General features: G+C 38.3%; 1 protein-coding gene across 2 annotated transcripts in view; it reads right to left on the bottom strand.

Annotated features, from left to right (window-relative positions):
- Window positions 1–16,153, bottom strand: part of dpm1 (dolichyl-phosphate mannosyltransferase subunit 1, catalytic) — a 104,397-nt gene that overhangs the window by 58,546 nt on the left and 29,698 nt on the right. For both annotated transcript variants that reach the window (XM_043710255.1, XM_043710256.1), the window contains exon 3: window positions 6,503–6,602. In XM_043710255.1, the coding sequence (XP_043566190.1) occupies window positions 6,503–6,602 (100 nt within the window). The remainder of the gene's footprint in view (window positions 1–6,502; window positions 6,603–16,153) is intronic.

The following is a 16,153-nucleotide window of genomic DNA, read 5'->3' as shown; positions in this document are numbered from 1 at the left end:
AATCTACGTTTCTTTACAGAATTTACAGAATTCTCCTCCTTTTTGCTCGTGACCATCTCTCCTGCTCAGATGAGAATGTTAACACAGCAATGTTAGAATTTGAAAAAAGTACAGAGCATTTTAATGACTGGAATTCTACTTTATAAAAATAAAGCATTTCGATTTTAATGAATCCAGAGTGTTTACAGGATCACTTGAAACAATACCTGGCCCTGGCGCTGGCTTCAGGTAGATTTGGAGTGGTGGATGGCAACGTGAGCTGGAAATTCACTTGCTGTTTTAAGGTTTTGTTTAAGTTACCATTGTGGGACAAGAGGGCTCCTGCTTCACATCACCTCACAACTATCAACCTGGCTTTTGCCTGTAACAATTTCTTTCATTTGCTCTCTCCAGCATCTTTTTTTCTTATTCTCTGTTTCCCAACAAAGCTTTCATCGTTTTAGATTCACTAATTATTAAGGATAACAGTAGAACAGATTTGGATAATCATATCCATGAATAAGTACAGAAGATTTTTAAAAATTGGTTAGCACAGCAAACAATTCCAGCCTCCTCTTCCCTGCCCTCGATGGTTTCTCTTTGAGTTATTCAGTTTTTCTTAAAAATAGAAAAATAAACGTTCCACATTTACAAGAATGCTATGTGTTCAAGAGCCCAAGGAGAAAGAGAAAACCTACACTTAGGTTTGTCTCGCTTTTGAGAAAGCTGATCTATAAATGGCCGATGAGATCAAGGTACACCTGTAAAATACACATAACTGCAATTATGTAGAACGGCGCTCTTCAGCTATGGACAAATAAAATGACTGATTTCAAAAGAAAGGCTGGTTTAAGTAAAGATCTGATGCAGGACATTTAATTAAATTGTAAAAATGTGGACATAACTGAGGGAAGCATTTTGTAGAAGGACAGACATCACAGACCTTATGAGCTATTCATGCCCCCGGAATGATTTATTTCATTTTTAGGGACTCCAGAATTCAGTTTAAAAAGGGAGGAACACTTTTTTTTGCTGGGCTAACTTCATCATGGCCTAGTCCCAGCAGCAACCCAGACTTCGAAGAAAATTGAGACAAAAGATGGAATTCCAACACTGTTGCCTCAATTTTACAAAGAGTGTCCTCTTGTTCTCCTAGCTGGCAGTGCACAATGTCTCATCAACTCTTCTTGTGGAAATACTGTGCTTCATCAGCTATTGCTTTGCCAAGGTAAAATATAAATATTGATGATGAAATGCAATGTCATGGGGAAATGGCAAATAAACATGAATCGAGAACTCCACTGATTCTATGTATGAACAAACTAATTAAGAGTAGGCCACTCACCCTTCAAGCCTGCTTAGTCATTCAATAAAGTCATAGTGGTTCTGATTTTTTCCTCTCTTCCACGTCCCTTACTATTATCCTGGCAATCTTTCTCCCACTTACTCAAAAATCCTGTTTCAAAAATGCAGTTTTGCACCTCTCATATGTAGACCATCAAGGTCAAAAGAAGAGAACACAAAGAAAAAGAGAATTATTTTCTCTCTCTCGCAAATCTGTGTTCAAGATTCAGTACTCCAATATCAGGAGTGACTTAAGCTAGATACTATTCAGAGAATTTTATACATTCTTTCTGTAATGCATTTTAATCACAACTGAAAAAGTCAACCCACAAATTAGGTACATGTTTAAGTTTTAGAATGCTCAGAAAGGATTAATCAAATGTTGCATAAAAACCAAAAGAACTGCGGATGATGGAAATCGCAAACAAAAACAGAAATTGCTGAAAAAGCTCAACAGCTCTGGCAGCATCTATGGACAGAAATCAGAGTTAACATTCAGGTCGAGTGACCCATCCTCAGATCTGTGTTCAGTTATGATCTCCCTGTTATAAGAAGGATATTATTCAGCTGGATAGGGTTCAAAAGAGATTTACCAGGATGTTGTCAGGACTGGAGATTTAGAGTTATAAGGAGAGGTTGAATAGGCTGGGACTTTTTTTCACTGGAACACAGAAGATTGATAGGTGACCTTTCAGAGATTTATAAAATAATGAGAGATATAGATAAAGGTGAGTGGCAGGTGTGTTTTCCCTAGGGTGGGGGATTTCTAGAGTAGGGGCACATTTTTCAAGTGAGAGGAGAAAGGTTTAAAAAAGATATTAGGGGCAATGTATTTTTTCTAAACACAGATGGTTCGTGTGTGGAATGAACTTCCAGAGGAGCTGGTAAATGCAGGTACAGTTACAATGTTTAAAAGACATTTAGATAAAGATGTGAAGAAGAAATGCTTGGAGTGTTATGGGCCAAGCACAGGCAGGTGGGACTAGTTTAGTTTAGGATTATGGTTGGTATGGACTGGTTGGACCGAAGGGTCTGTTTCCATGCTGTTATGACTCTATTAGTCCAATACAGTTTCTTCAAAACAGTGATGTAGCATCCAGCAAAGGACATACAAGAAGCTAATAAGGAAAAGAGAAAGAGAACATGAATGCAAGTTAGCGCAGAACACAAAAATGAACTTCTTTTGAAATGTGGAAGGGAAAAAGATTAGCAAGTATTTTCAATGGCCCAATACAGATGGGAGAACAGGAGAATTTATGGGGGAGATCAAGGGAACGGTAGAGAAATTAAACAGTTACTTTGCAACTGACTGCACAAAAGATCACACAAATTTTCCCATAAACACTAGGCAGCCAAGGGACTCACTTAATGGAGGACCTAAAATAAACTAGTGTTAGTAAAGTATCACTTGAAAAATTAGCTGGATTGAGGGTTGATAATTCTCCTGGATCATATTAACTTCATCCCAGAGTGTTGAAGGAAGTAGCAATAGAGATACTGGATGCATTAACGATTAGCTTTTGTAATCACAAATTCACGAAAGGTTCCTGCTGATTGGAACGTAACAAGTATAGCCCTACTATTTAATAAGGGAGGAAGAAGGAAAGTGAAGAACTACAGATCTGTTAGCTTGACATCAGTATAAGGGAAAATTTTAGAACAATCGGGCAGAGTCAACCAAATTTCTGAAAGGGAAATCATGTTTGACAAAATTGGGAGTTTTCTTTTTAAAAATTTTACTTGTAGCATAGAAAAGGAGAATCAGTGAATTTGTATATTTAGATTTTCAGAAGCCTTGATAAGGTATCACATACGAGGTTAGAAAATAAAATGACAAATTTGGGAAAATATAAATGGACATCCAGTTACTGAATAGAAGAGAATAGAAATAAACAGATTATTCTCAGCATGGCAGACTGCTAATAGTGGGGTACTACAAAAGTGATAGATTCATGATGGCTCACTGATTTGGAAACTGATTTGCTGACGACACTAAACAGATCGGTAACGCAAGTTGTGAAGAGTGGGAAAAGAGATTTTAAGAGAACTTTGAGAACAGACTAAGTGAATGGGCTAGAACAGTAGTGTCCAACATTTTAAGCACAAGATCACGTTTTGAAATTAAGTGCAACATACGATCTACTCTGAAGAAAATACTGAATGGTTTATTTTGCATGCTATATAAATCTAAAACCAAAATTATTCATTTTGCCCTCTACTCAAGACTCGGTGTGACACCTATTATCTGCATATTATCTGCCAGTCCCTTGAAGTCTAGTTTGCCATTTCAGGATACCAGTGGTACGGAGTCCATCACATGGGCATCTGAGGAGGTCACAGTATTTGGACTGGATTATGTTCTATTGAAAAATGCTGTCTCCACAGAGGTACATGAAATCAAAGTAAGCTTTCACTTTAAAATTACAGATTGCTAGGAATGGGTATTTCTCTCTTTTTATGAATACCCAAAAATCATGTCCCTTGAATTGGCTTTCAGTGGAATATAATTTTGCACAGCAAATATCTCTATATCATTTCCACAGCTTTGTAAATTATAAATGTGACGGTAGTCAACCAGCCGATGTCTGCTCGAAGGAATGGATTTGAAACAAAGAATAATCTGTTCATTCCTGAACTCGCCTGTCAAATTCCTTTGTTAACTTCCTCAGGTTGGGCAATGTTTTCTAGAGGGTTTCAGTTCCATACGTAGAGGAATTACCCATTAGTAAATTCAACTTCCCAGACAATTTCTTCGGAGCATGCTATAATGGGGATTCTACAAGGTCTCCTTGCGCATCTCAGACCTAAAATGGAACAACAACTTTGTCTTTGATTTTTTTTCTAGTACTTTTCCCGAACTCAGAGTGTTGCAGCAATTTCTTTTAATTTGAAGGATCACAAATGCAGTTTCAGTTTGAATGCATTCACAGCACTAATCAAATTGCTCAGTCTCCATCTTCTTGCTGTAATTCACAATTCAGCTTTATCAGTTTTGTCTGTAAGGAGTCCGAAGTTGAGCAAGTTTAGAGAAATATGGGTCAAGGACTAGCAAATGGCACTAGATTAGGTTAGATAGCTGCTCGGCATGAATGGATTAGACCGAAGGGTCTGCTTCTGTGCTGTATATCTCTATGACACTATAACTGTGCATTGTCTGATACTTCACTGCACACTTCATTCCTCAAATTTTAAAAATGTAACAATTTCTTACATCAAGACTAAAAATCTTTGCAGGACCATTCCTCAAAAGCACGACCTCATATCAGCATGAAAAACTGGTTCACCGAAGGCAGTATCTGGATCATTGAGTAAAAACATAAACAAGAGACACTGAGGGATTTAGCTTAAGAGGGTGGCTTTGTTAAACACAGCTGCCTTGCCCTCAAGAGTTTGGAAAGTGCTTGTTGAGGAGACTTCACGAATTGATGAAGTACATCAGATAATACATTCACTACCATTGCACTGATGGTACAGGGAGTGAATGCTAAAGGTGGTAGATGGGAATAGCTTATAGGTGTGAACAATATAGTGAGAAACCAATGGACCTCTGCAAGTGTGGTGGTATCTCCCTCTCTATCCAGAGAAATAACTGAAAGCAAAGAAAGCCAGTTGTTTTATCCTTCCAGAGACTTTATAATTTGTGAACCAGTTGCTCTAATTCTCTTTCAAAAAAGTGAAAGAACTCAAAAGAAAAGCTCAGAAATAAAAAGACTTTGAAAACAAAAAGGAACCCTTCACCAAACCCTGAGGACAAGTCCCATTGAACTGTTTCCCCAGTAATTTTACCTCTCCATCCATAAAGATAGTTCACTGTTGTTTATCTGGGTTAGAATCATGTTAAGTACATATAGGTGGTTGATGGTTTGTTAACCTGAGTCTACCAAACAGGTAAATTAGAAACCTATGATAACATGAATTGTTGTGATGACCACAGGAATAGCAGGGCTTGATTTCCAGCATCACACCACAGTGTCATAACACAGCTGTGTTATGGATTGTATTAGGCTTCTTGAGTGTTGTTGGAGCTGCACTCATCCAGCCAAGTGGACAATATTCTACACAATCCTGACTCATACCTCGTAGGTAGTGGATTAGGTGTGTTCACACAAAAGACACAGAAGGTTAGCATGCATGAACAGTAATTAATTAGGAAGGCAAATGGCATGCTTGCCTTTGTTACTGGGAAGTGGAAGTATAAGAATAAATAACATTGACACATTTGTGGCTTTGGGGAGACCAGATCGATAGCACTTTGCATAGCTTTGGTGTCCATTTTTAAGACTGAATCTATTTCCCTCGAGGGCAGTGGAATGAAGGTTTACTAGATTAGTTCCTGGAATAAAAGGGCTCTCATAAGGTAAGTGCTGAGCAATGTAGCCTATTTTCTCTGAAATTTAGAAGAACAAAATGTGATCTTGTTGAACAGCAGCACAATCGAATGATCTTAATGCTGATAGAATTAATATGCTTTGACAACTTCCACTAAAGGTCTTCCTTTGTATTTTCAGGTTGGGATGCAAATTCCCCTTTCTGTAGAATATAGACTTTCATTATAGAATTCAGGTTTATTTGAGGTGGACATGTCTGAATGCTAGAAGAAAATTTTTACATTGAATTGAAACACGGATAAAGCTGCAATTTTGTAGAGTGAATGATAAAACTGTTGATTCTCTCTAAAGAGAACTAAATATGTTGTGATTGTGAAATAGTTTAAATCTCGGACAAAATTATGATAGGAGGGCTGTCTTAGGTTGACAAATTCAGAAGGAATTACAGATAGTGCGTAACTACAATATCACAAAACACTAGATGGAACTCCAGTAGCTTGATGACCTTGAATAGCTGAGTGGCCTTGCCTCATTCCTTACATTCTTATGTTCTTACTGCTACAGTATAACATTTCTATTTCCCATAAGAGCTAGCCTCATGGCCTCGCTCAGTGAAACTGCCAGTCAGTGCCAAATTATGGGCTGTTCTGTTCTACCAACTTTGGCCACAAACTCAGTACCCTTGGAATCTTTAGCAGCTGGCACACAGAGATCATATTTTATCTTATTTACAGTGATTTCAGAAACGTCCCAGAGGTGAAAGGATTACACCACCCAACAGACCACCCAGTTCCCTGAAGAAAAGGACTGAGCATATACAGTTACTGTACAGATAATGCCCAAATACTTACAATTTTATCAGATCCATAAATCATTTCCAACTGTTTGGCAACCTCAAGTGTCCCATCAGGACTTCCGTCATCAATCACTATAATTTCATAATCAAATCCACTGCAAACAACAACAGAAAATATTATTGAAATGCAAAGTTTTCATGGCAAAACAATCACATTTTAATCAAACAAAACAGTGATCTCTTCTATTGCAAAAATCTGGCGGGGTTCCCCTTTACAAATGCATGTTAAGATTTGATTGCCTAACTGGGGGCCTCGCTGTAGTTTTAAACAGAGCCTGAGCAGGGTGACTATAGCTGTTTCCCCACCAGACTGAAGCAATCAGAGCATATTAACTGCAGAACAGTCCAAATTTTCTAACTCTCCATCTTTGATTTGTGGGACCAGGTTCAACAAGAATGCTCTATGGTTTCCACAAAGATAGTTTTGGCATACCTCCCCTGGCCACCTTTGAAAAAAGACCCACTTCTCAAAAAATTGCTAAAAATAGCTCCTTCAACATTTCTGGTGCAGCTGATGAATCTTCAGCTTTCTCCACCATCCCAAAACCTGCTTCAAGTTGCCTTATGGATTGTTTCAACTCAGCATTCAAAAACTCACATTCACTGAGTGTTTATGGAACTCTATTTTGAAAAATAACATTCCAATATTGAAAATTATGTGGATTTTTCATGTAACATCACATACATTTATCATTCAGATAAAATGAATACCTGGCCACCATCAAGCCCATCCCATTCAGACAACATGCAAAATTTAATTTTCTATAATTCATTCATAGAATATATGAACAACGCTAACTAAATCAGTATTTATCAGCCATCTTTAATTACCTTTCGGCTTGCTATGATTACCCACAATGGCCACAAGACTCTGCTAAGCTAGAGAGACAGTTTTATTTCAAAAGTTTGGTGTAGGAACCACAGGAATGGCCCGAATGGGTAAGAGGCATGGTCAACGCAAGTCAGGTCCAGTGATGTATAAAGTTCGATAGGTGCAGCTGTCCCATATGCACATGGGTCACATGAAAGGTGCACACTCAAACAGTGTGGGAGCAAAGCATGCTGGTGCCTCAACAGCCTTCCTGACTGTTCCAGAACCTGAGGTTTTTCCCTCTTCATCAAGTGTTGAAGTTATCTTGGAATCGGAGACGGATACGGCAGATTTCGTCACCACGACATCTTTACTGCCTTGAGAAGAGAGAGTGAATTTTTTCCGAGATGCTCCGGGCGCAAGAGGCAAGCTACTGTGCATTACATTCTGCCTGTATCAGAGTTGGAAGAACCTGACCTGGTGCTAAAACGCTGCAGGAGGAGCTATATTTAAAAATTAAATCCTATATTTTTGGACTCGGGGTGGGGATGTGAAGATGTAGAGATTGTAACAAGGTCAGCCAGGTAGACCTCACGGAAGAATTCCCTGATTGGACCACAGTAACAGACACAATCAGGAATCACTGGCTAACAGATAAGAACATGATTATCAGACATCCTGTTCACTGAGAAAGCTGGATCAGTGTCAAGGACTCTCCACCTGTAAGTGGAAGGGTGAACTCTGTGATGGGATACCAGTTTGACAGAAGTTATTTCACCTGCCTTTGAACCAGGAGACTCAGGTATATATCCCACCTGCTTCAGATGTAGGTAATATCATCTCTCAACAGGTTGATTAGAACACATGCACATGATCATGTCTGCTCTGTTTCAGGCCTCAACTCCTCTTTCCTGTCAGCTTTCAGAATATCAACTACTCCAGCTTTCAAAAATCTCTCTCTTTAAATAACTTAAACAATCTTACTTCCATGAGGACATTCACTGCCCCAAGAGAAGAAATTGCTTTGTCTCATTTTTAAATGGATGTCCCTTATTCCTTTACAATGAGGAAGTGGAGGAGGCTGGTACACTTGCAACATTTAAAAGGCATCTGGATGGGTATATGAATAGGAAGGGTTTTGAGGGGTATGAGCCAGGTGCTGGCAAATGGGACTAGATTAGGTTGGGATATCTGGTCGACATGGACAAGTTGGACCGAAGGATCTGTTTCCGTGCTGTGCATCTCTATGACTATGTCCCATAGTTTGAGATTCCCCACTAGCATATATATATATATATGCTTACAGTGATGAAGAAGTCTGCAAGGCATGATTTTGAAAGTGTGTTAAGGTGGTCTGTTCAGTTTCATTGCTTGCTTTAGGTCTTGTTATGGTTTCAATACAACTAAGTGGCTTATTAGGCCACCTCAGAGTCAAAAATGCTGCTGAGTCACTTGCAGGCCAAATTAGGTAAATAAAGCTGATTTGTTGCCTAAAAAGAAATCAGCCAATCTGACAAGTTTTTACAACATGGTTGCATGGTTACCATTGGACTAAATTTTATTAATTGAATTGAAATTTCCCATCTGCCAAGTGGAACTCTAACGTATGTCCCCAAAACAATAGCCTGAAGCTCTGGATTACAATCCCAGTGACATTATCTCGTGCCACTACTTCCCACCACTTTAGTCGTATAATCATCCGGGTGATGAAATAAGCTTAAACTCAATTACAGAAAGAGTCTTGTTCAACTCCCTAAGACCACAAAGCAAAGCTGCAAAAAATCAATATAGCTTACAATGCTGATTATTCTCAATTAATCAATAACGGCCTGTTTCCACACTGTACTGTAATCTAATCTAATCTAATCTTAAAAATGGTCTCCTTTCTCAGGAGCATTTGGTTTTGTTTTTAAAAAAGTAGTGAAAATTTATACTTGTCATATAGGCTGGAAAACTATCCTAGAGGGCAACAACTCTGGGAGAAAAAATAATTTTTAAACTCTAATCTAACTACTTGTTTGTGTGTTCTTTACATATGTCCCAAAGTTTCTTGCCACCTCAATGCATCTCCCAACGACCATTTTTCTCTATAAAAATAGCTCCAGCTGTTTAAAGATATCCTGACAAGAAAAGCTCATGATTTGGTATTTTAGTTGTTCTCATTTATACTTTAAATCAACAGGCTCAAAACTGCTAATGGTCCATGGATCAAAGATGAACATGCTACCCTGACTGCTAGTCTAACAAAACCTTGTACAAACTCGGTATGATAAAACTAAATCATATTATACAAGCCATCCAATTCAAAACAACATTTTATTTCCCAAAGGCCTCACCATACTGGTCCAAATTTTGCAGTCAGTGATGTTCACTACTGTGCTCGGGGGAAATAAAACTTCACACAAAGATCCATCCACAAATGACCTAGCTTCACTTTTATTTTTAAGAACAGTCGTTTAAAATTGAACACTAGATAAAGGGGATGCCTTTGTCCATAGCAGCAGTGTTATCAGCAAGCAAGGTGAGCAGCCAGTCATATCAAAGTATCCTTTCACAGTAAAACAGCAACTTAAGATCCTTCATTTTTATTTAAATATTCAGATAATGAAATAAATGTAAAACTCAAAAAAGTAAACTAAAGATTTTAGTTTTTTTAAAAAAAAAACTGGAGAAATGTGGCACTCCAGAAATCTGAATTAGCTTTTCAAGACCTGTATTTAGTAATAACTATGAAGTTAGTAGACCATAAAAAACCCATTTACACCCTTTCAAAAAGTATTTTTTTTCTGGAGGATTTTACAGCAAAATTAACAGCATGAAAGTGGAACTCTTTCTCATTTTATGATTGCAAGGGAGATTGCACATTGTGGAAATCCTTATATCATGCCCCAAGGAAGAACACAGACAGTGGTTTCTGAACTTCAACATGATTTTGTGCATGCTCAGATTCCCAAAGTTGTTGTCAGTTGCAGTGTCAATACAACAGTTAAATCCATGTCAATTCTTCAAATCTTCAACAATGTAAAGGCTACGACCTCCAATTGACTCTCCTGTTTTATAAATTTTTTTAGCAAGTATCGCTGCACTTGGGAATCCCAGACATTGATGTATAACATTGTACTTTCCACATTGAAGAATGTTTGTCATAATTGGGCCTATTCTCTTTATCTAAATTAGACTATTTATCTAAAATCCAGCTCTTTTAGGTATTATTGTATCATCTGAGTGGATGATTTCATTAATGTGCTTATCAAAATCATAAATGAAAATCATAAACAACCACCACAATAAAAAGTTCTTCTAGAACACGGTCTTTGAAGGTCTACTTCCGTGGGTAACTGCCAGCAAGTTTGGAACAGTGATGATGATGTCACTTTTAAAGGTTATTTTGTCCTGATTTTTTTTTGGAAGACAGGGTGCAAAGGCAGAAGCGCCAAGCAGTCTACCAGAACTAGAGTAACTGGCGTGTGAGGCCCATAAAGTTTTTAAAACCAGTTGGAACAATGGAAGCAGCCTGATTGGGTGTGGCCAGCTCCCACAGATCAGGCTTCCAAGTTTTTTTTTAAGCAGTAGCATCAGAAGGTGTTTTGGGGTCTCAGAAGAGTTGCAAGTGAATGACTCCTTGCTGCTACTTGCTGTGAAATCTCTTACTATTGTTTCCTCCTGGATTGGAGAACTACATGTAAGAACTTGTGTCTGAACTTGTCATTTTGCCAAGGGGTGTGTTTATGTGGTGTTACTATATTGGAACAGTTAATTAGTAATAGGTACTGTATCTATTATTCAGTTAAGTTTTCCAATAGTCAGGTTATTCTAAATTCCTATTTTTGTTTCTTTAGTGTTTAAACATAGTGCTTAAATAAATTGTACTTTGCTTAACATCAAGTAGTTTGACCAGTGGCATCACATTTGGACCACTCACTTCACACCTACCTGTAACGATAAGAAAAAAGTTAGGGTCTGGGCTACCTTCTTAACATTTGGGGGGAGGGGGGGGTTGATCTGCTGTGCAACAGGAACCATTTCAGAAAGGATGTTCCCATAATGGAGAGTGTGCAAAAAATATTAGACTGATTCCTGGTGTAGCAAGACTGATGTATGGAGAGAGATTGAAGAGATTGTAATCCTAATTGATTCATTCTCTGGAGATTAGAGGAATGGAGGTGGAGGCAGGGGAGGAATCTCACAGAACCTTGGAACATTCTAACAGGACTAAACAGGGTAAATGTAGGATGTCCCTGATGAATGGAGGGTCCAGAGCTAGGGGTCACAGTTTAACAATATGGGTTATGCCATTTGGGATTGAGATGAGGAGAGATTTCTTTACCCACAGCGGGTAAGCCTGTAGAATTCTCTGCTTGGAAAGCAGTTGAGGATAAAACATTGAATGCTTTCAGGAAGGAGTTAGATATAGTTTTTTACAGCGAAAGGGATCAAAGGGTATGGGGAGAAAGCAAAACCAGACAACTGAGTTGGATGATCAGCCATGATCATATTGAATGGTAGAGCAGGCATGATGGACTGAATGACATACTCCTGCTCTTATTTTGTACATTTCAGTCTTCTTTTTTGACTACCAATTCCAATCAAAAAAGAGTGACAGAATATTCACCACTTGCCTGGATAGATACAGGCACAACAAAGCATTCAAGAAATCAGGTGGTCAAGCATCCATGGGCCCAAAATAGGATATTCTAAATTGATCCAAAGTCAGAAATCAGGCCTGACAAAATATTGGCCAAACTAAATTAACAGGATCCATCAGTTATCAATACAGAAAACAGTGGAGACCAAGGTCAAAGAGGTCACAAAGGTTCAGGGGGAATCAATTACAACCAACTTGAGGGTTGTGAATTGGAGAAATATCAGACTTTCTGAAAGGATTGAAACCAACGTGCCCATTCTAAAAGATGAGAGACTTAAAAAACCAATATATAATTTCAGTTACATCATACTGTAATTTGCTATAAATTCTGTGTCCTACGATTTTATACTCTACAACCACCTGATGAAGGAGCAGCCCTCCGAAAGCTAGTGCTTCCAAATAAACTTGTTTAAATATAACCTGGTGTTGTGTGATTTTTAACTTTCTACACCCCAGTCCAACACCAGCACCTCCAAATCAGACTTTCTGGCACCTTGACTTCCAGTAGCTGAACAGAAATTCAAAGATCATTAGAAAGCACTTTCCAAACCCATGACCATTTTGATCTTGAGGAACAAAGACATCAGAATGTCACCACCTGCAAGTTCCCCTCCAACCCACTGACTCTGAAAGATATTGCCATTCCTTCTGTTACTGGGTGAAAATCCTGGAATTCCCTCCCTAATGGCATTGTGGGTTAACCTACAGCACATAGACTTCAATGGTGTAAGAACGCAACTCATCACCATCTTCAAGGGCAATGAAGATAGGCAACGTAAGATGACCCAGGAGAAGATCCATCTTTGTGGTACCGAGCGAATGTAACATTGGAGAGGAAGATTCCAACAACCCAGCTCAAATACTTGGATCACTGTGGGCAATATCCTCAGAAAGATAGATATGGACAGAGAGTAAATATTATGGGAATTTGGGAAATGCTCAGTGTTTTTACTAAGGAATATTTTGTTCACAAAATCAATTTGAACTCAAAGTTTGGGAGAAGATTTGTAGCTCGGGTGCTCGTTGTTGTGGTTGCGTTTGCCGAGCTGGGAATTTGTGTTGCAGACGTTTTGTCCCTTGTCTAGGTGACATCCTCAGTGCTTGGGAGCCTCCTGTGAAGCGCTTCTGTGATGTTTCCTTCGGCATTTATAGTGGTTTGTATCTGCCGCTTCCGGTTGTCAGTTCCAGCTGTCCGCTGCAGTGGCCGGTATATTGGGTCCAGGTCAATGTGCTTATTGATTAAATAGATTCAATCAATAAGCACATCGACCTGGACCCAATATACCAGCCACTGCAGCGAACAGCTGGAACCGACAACCGGAAGCGGCAGATACAAACCACTATAAATGCCGAAGGAAACATCACAGAAGCGCTTCACAGGAGGTTCCCAAGCACTGAGGATGTCACCTAGACAGGGGACAAAACGTCTGCAACACAAATTCCCAGCTCGGCGAACACAACCACAACATCAGCTTGAACTGCAAACTGAATTCTATATGCCTCTGTCTGCATCACTGACAAGAGCGTTTGGGTGAAGTGTTCTTAATGTAAAAACTAGTCAAGTGTCCAACGCACAGACGACACAAGAAATCAACACCATGAAGAACAGCTTTGATTAGCATCTCTGCTACTAAAAATATTGGTTTGCTCCATCACCATGATATTTTCACTTCTATAATTATTATATACAATTAGGGGCCTTACTCTTGTCATTCTTAGTCAGCTGCCACAACTGCCATCTAAAAGGGCCAAACATCATGGGAACACTTATCTTCTTCAAATCATGGAACATTATGATTTGAACACATAATACTTGTTATTACTGGGTCAATATCTGGAATTCCTTTTCTTAAAAGATCACAGCAACACTATTACCTCAAGGACTACCATGGCTCATGATTACTTCCTCAAAAAAAAAACTTAATCAGGTTAGAGAAGCATGATCACAATCTTTGAAAACTGTGCCAAGATTCCAACCTACCAGTTTCCTAGTGGCTATAAGTAGCAAGTATAACATTTCTTTTCAACATCTCGTTTTCAAACAACAATGGCAACCAGTTAGCCTATAATTCAAAATCTGATAAACTTCAGAGTTATGAATCACAAGCTCATGTTATACTTACCATTTTCTTTTAGCACCCCAATTGTCACCATGTCCCTCAACCCAATTAACCTTGAATGTCTTAATTATGTCTTAAAACTTATTGTATTACCGCTCTTCAGCAGTCACATGGTAGTACTCTGTAAAAATGAAAATTATGACTAACATCCTCCCTCTTTGATGAAACAATGAGATCTTTACAAATATAACTTAATTTTTCCTTTTTGTTCTCTCCATTCTTATGACAACAATTTGCTTCAGAACTATCATTTAGGATATCAAGAAAAGTCTCCTCTTTTCAAAGAGTGGTTGTTCTATACACATCAGAATCTAGAGAGCTTTTATTTATTACCTTCTCTGAAAGATAGAGCATACAACAATGCTGCATTCTCTCAGTACTCCACTGGAGTGTAAATTTAGAATTGTGTTGAATATGTATTTAGAATATATCCAAAGTGAATCTTGAATCTGAGGCACAACTGGTATCAGATTATCAAACCTAATACTTGGATCAAATCAAGTACTGAGTTACTCTTTATATTAAATTTTTAAAAAGCAGCAGCAAAATTTGGCACTTTGAAATCAGGTTATAAGGAATAATGGGTTTAGGAGAGGCAATGAGGTGTTGACCATATACAACATAGTTGGTGACCCACAGAGATGCAAAGGAGAGACTTCCATGAGAGATATTCAAATCTAACTCCTCCATCCAAACATATGTTTTGATACTTCCTTGAATCGCACACATGGATTCCCTCATAAAATTGCATTGTTGCCTATGTTTCGAAGTAAGTAGCCTTGTTTACAAACAGCCTAATTCTACCTAATTCCGCCTAATTTCTACACATGAACAACAGAGATCAGGAGCCAATGCTATAACTTCTATCCTTGGTGGTGCTCTTCATGTATTATTCTTTTGCAGCCTCAGCCTGTCATGACCATGCAAGCGTCTCTTTTGCATCTCAGTAGGTCACCAACTATGCTGATATGGCTAACGCCTCATTGTCTATCCTAATCTGTAAACCCATTATTCCTTATAAACTGATTTCAAAGTGTCAAACTTTTCTGCTGCTTTTAAAAAATTTAATATAAAGAGCAACTCAGTATTAGGTTTGATGAGCTGGTACCAGTTATGCCTCAGTTTCAAAATTCACTCTTGTTATATTCTAAGGGGCAACTTTTTAACACAGAGGGTGGTACGGGTATGTAATGAACTGCCAGAGGAAGTAGTGGAGGCTAGTACAATTCTAACATTTAAAAGGCATTTGGATGGGTATATGAATAGGAAGGGTTTGGAGGGATATGGGCCAGGATGACCCTATAAATACATATTCAGTATATATTCTAAATTTACACTCCAGTGGAAAACTGAGGGAGTACGGCATTGTTGCAAATGCTATCTTTCAGAGAAGGTAATAAATAAAGGCTCCCTAGATTCTGACATGTATACAACAGCCACTCTTTGAAAACAGGAGACTTTTCTTGGTATCCCAAACAACAACGTTTCCTTAAACAACTTTATCAAACATGGATTACTTGGGGTCATTCATTGATTTGTTGTTTGTTAAGTATTGGCTATGCACAAATTGCATTATGAATTTTCCAACCTGACAATTGTCAGCTTTGACAAAAATGGGCTGTACCTCATTTTGGAATGCGTTGAATACATGATGAAATTCAAGATATTTCTTTTAACTTATTATAGATCATATCTGTGAGAAGTGTGAATGAAGCTCAGTAACCTTTCAGTTATACAATTTTCAATTACTAAACTTCACCACAATAACAGAGTGTATAAATGTAACAATGATGTTGCTAAGCCTTGTAGACATTAACGTCTGTGATTAATTAACCACAGTAGAAGGCAGTACTTATCACAACCGATTTTTGGGTTCCTCAGCTAGGAGGGAGGGAGGGAAGCAGAAACATAACACAGCTGCTAATCCTGGTTGCCTGTTGAAAAATACATGTGCACATAATCAGCATTTTGGATGCAGTATTCTTCACAGTTTCACCATACTATAGCCTGTTTACTCTTGGTTTAAGTTTACATATAAACAATGGTTATTTGTTTTTTGGTGCCTATGAA

Source organism: Chiloscyllium plagiosum, chromosome 20 (genome assembly GCF_004010195.1).
Source record: "Chiloscyllium plagiosum isolate BGI_BamShark_2017 chromosome 20, ASM401019v2, whole genome shotgun sequence".
Taxonomy (NCBI): Eukaryota; Metazoa; Chordata; class Chondrichthyes; order Orectolobiformes; family Hemiscylliidae; genus Chiloscyllium; species Chiloscyllium plagiosum.
This window is presented reverse-complemented; position numbering and strand designations above follow the sequence as displayed.